Source organism: Populus alba, chromosome 1 (genome assembly GCF_005239225.2).
Source record: "Populus alba chromosome 1, ASM523922v2, whole genome shotgun sequence".
In the NCBI taxonomy this organism is placed as follows: domain Eukaryota; kingdom Viridiplantae; phylum Streptophyta; class Magnoliopsida; order Malpighiales; family Salicaceae; genus Populus; species Populus alba.
In genome coordinates, this window is record NC_133284.1 from 15,975,308 (window position 1) to 15,978,540 (window position 3,233).

The 3,233-nt window shown below is 36.3% G+C and overlaps 1 protein-coding gene across 1 annotated transcript; it reads left to right on the forward strand.

Moving 5' to 3' along the window:
* The first annotated feature begins 658 nt into the window (after positions 1–658).
* On the forward strand, positions 659–2,590 carry LOC118034859 (protein ELF4-LIKE 4). Its single transcript, XM_035040292.2, has 2 exons — positions 659–939; positions 1,941–2,590. Exon 2 carries the CDS (start codon positions 1,980–1,982, stop codon positions 2,322–2,324), a length of 345 nt encoding a protein of 114 aa, XP_034896183.1. The 5' UTR covers positions 659–939; positions 1,941–1,979; the 3' UTR covers positions 2,325–2,590.
* The last annotated feature ends 643 nt before the right edge of the window (positions 2,591–3,233 follow it).

The window sequence follows — 3,233 nt, forward strand, 5'->3', positions numbered from 1 at the left end:
TGCTCTTTGGCTACAATTTTCAAGTAGAGCTTCTCGGCGTCTTCAAAACGCTTGATTTTGTCATCATCGGGGCTAAACGGCATGTCGTTCCCATGACCAGTGAACTGAAGAGAAGGTATTGATAGCAGGTTTGTCCATAGAGAGGCTTTGATTGAAGCAGGAGTTAGAGCTAGTGTCGAACAGAGAGAGGAGAGAGACACTCCAGCGGGACCATGGTAACATATTTCTTCGAGAGCTGAAGAGATGAGAGTGCCCATGGAGGCATGTAATGATTGAGTAGGACCTGTGTTCGGTTTGTGAAAATTTTGAGGATTTTTCTGTGGTTTTTCTCGGAAAATGAGCACTGGCGGGGCGGGCGCGAAAAAGAGTGGCGCACGCGTATATAATTGTTGGAGACTCGATGCGGCGTCGTTCTCAGGATGTTTAAGTTGGGGGCTCTACTCGACGCCGCTGCAGTTAAGGCTTAAATGGACGGCTAGGATTCAAAACGTAGTAAAAAAAAGCTGGGTAGCGTTGCAGGGTATAAAAGCTCCAGTCATGAACAAAAATAATAATAAAAAAAAACGAAAGTACTGCTGGTGAAGCAAACGAGGAAAGCGGTAGAGAGAAAGAAAGAATCTATCAGACAAAACAAAACGTTATTTCTTTCTATGTGTGTTTCTCTTTCTCTCTCTCTCTCTCTCTAAATAATTCTTTCTTATTTCTCTGTCAATCAAATCTTTCTTCTATACCGCTCTCTCTCTATCCCTGTCTCTCTTCCTTTCTCTTGTTTCTGTTTGTTTTGGTTTTTCATGATTTCTGGGCCGTTCTTTGAAATCCCACAAAAGTTCCATTCGTCTTAATACAATCTTTCTCGAGAAAATCCAGTGTTTTCTTGAGAAAATTGACTTTTCCTTTCGTTACCTCAAGCCCACTAAAATGTTTCTGCTTCTGTTCAAGGTAAGTGGAGTCGACGACAACGACTGTCAGGATTCGATTTTTTGTCTCTCCTTTCTTTTTCTGCTTTCTTATTGTTTCTGTGTGAAGATTAGGAAGTTTTTTGAAAGATAATTTACGCCTTCAAGGTTTCTTTATGTGAGTCTATCTTGTAAAATATAAGCTATGGACTAAAGTGTAAAACGCGAAAGTTTCTTCTTTTTGAAATTAGTTATTGGGATTTTTTTCTTTTAAAACAAGTGTTCTCATTTGTTTTGTAAATCCAATTATGCTTGGTTGTTTCCTAGAAAGCTTCACGTGCTAGTAAAAAACTTTTGCCTTTTTGTTTTGCCACTTCAAGAAATATAGATCTCTCTTTCTTTCTCTCCCAGCTAATCTGGTCTTGTATTATTGTTTCTCTCAAAGATTATGTGAACTCATTTTGATGTTTTTCTTGTTTTCTTGTTAGATTACTTTTTTTCTTTATGGGTATTGATCTGGCATTGACTGGTTTGTTGGGGTCTTTCATAGTTTAGAGTTATCCTCCACTCATGGTCTTTTAACTTGGAATTGGGTTTTTAGAGAAAGGTTCCTTTTTGTGGAAAAAAAGCAGCCTGCTTTTCATTTTAATGTAATGAAGTGATCAATACTTACACATATATGCCTGTTTCATTTTGCTTTTTTTATCTCTGCTCTTTACATTGTCTTGGTGATCTGTTTGGTTGTTGAGAAAATGCAGGGAAGGCGAAGAATTGTGTATATATAGTCACTTCAAACCAAGCCCAATTATTGCATCTGGCTTTGTTTATTTTCTCTTACTGTATTTCCTCATTAACCAAACATAAGCTAAATATCATTCCATGGCTTTTTTCTTATTCCCTGTGATTTTTATTGTAAAAGTACAGAGGGATCAGATAAAATAATTCAATTTAGAGAGCTTTCCATTTAGTAAAACTAACCTTTCGGTTCTGTCTTGTATTCTTTTTTCCCTCTGTTGGTATTTGATTCAGTTATTTTTTATGCAGAAAAAAGGACTGGTTTTCATCAATTGAAGGGAGATTGAAATGGAAGGTGATTTATTTTCAGGCTTAAGCAATGGAAACCAAGTAGATGGCAAGGTCTTGCAAACATTCCAGAAGAGTTTTGTTCAAGTTCAGGATATTCTAGATCAAAACCGGTTGCTAATTAATGAAATAAACCAAAACCATGAATCGAAGATCCCTGACAACTTGACTCGAAATGTTGGTTTGATTAAGGAGCTAAACAACAACATTAGAAGGGTGGTTGACCTTTATGCTGATCTTTCGAACAATTTCACCAGGTCAATGGAACCTTCATCAGAAGGTGAATCAAGTGGGATATTGAAGTCCAACGGAAAGGCCAATTCGAAGAGAATTAGATCCGGGTAATCAATTCAACTGAGCTTTCATAGAGATTCTCCACTTTATTTCATAGTAAAAAATAAGAAGAGCATTTTGATATCGGAGGAAAAAGAACTTGATGAGGTTATGTGTCTCTTCCTTGTTAGTGATATGTGATCTTGAGGCTTTTAGCTTCAGTTTAATTTCAAGCAAATCCATTGTAATAACAATTTAACAAATTTACATAAAGTTATGTGTAATCGTATCATCTTGTTGATCAATCTCAATTATGCATCTTTATTGCATATTGTATTTTCCAGGTCTTTCTAATTTTGTCTCGTTTTGCTCTTTAAGAAAAAAAAATCTGGATAGAAATTTTAATTTAACGATGCTTGATCTTGATGTGTTATATTTATTCTCTAATAAATTTATTGCCTTGTTCTTTCTTTGTTGATCTGCTGTAGATAGGATTCCTCATCTGTACTTTTTCCGATTTAATAAATTGTTTAATTGACCATACCGTTATCACTCTCTGTAATTTAAGAGATAATGTGTGACATTCAAAGGCCAGTAAGCTCTCTAGAGCTGCCTAAATCTGATTTGTCGGTTAATATTGATGATGATAATCACCATTTTCTGATCATATCTACTGATCTGCGTTGGATGGGAAATTTCACCTACCCGCTTTAGTCTTTCCGGTGTTTGTCAAAAGATTCCTCATTATGTCCGGGGGGCATTGCAGTGAAGGTTTGATGTGTTGTATACTGCTTGGAACTTTTTAAAAACCCCCAAGGTAGTAAGTCTTCAATGTTTTGAAGCTCTTGTCCTGAAAATTATTTTCAGCCTTTTTGACTTTGTTGGGGGAAGTGGGAACAGGAACTTCTGTTGTGACCTTGAGCATTATTGGCCTTTTGGTTTGTAGTTTCTTTGAGACAATTGGAGAAAGCAACTTTTTTT

What these genes read in the sequence shown, in the direction of transcription:
- LOC118034859 (XM_035040292.2), top strand. Translation starts at nt 1,980, where the DNA reads ATGGAAGGTGATTTATTTTCAGGCTTAAGCAATGGAAACCAAGTAGAT.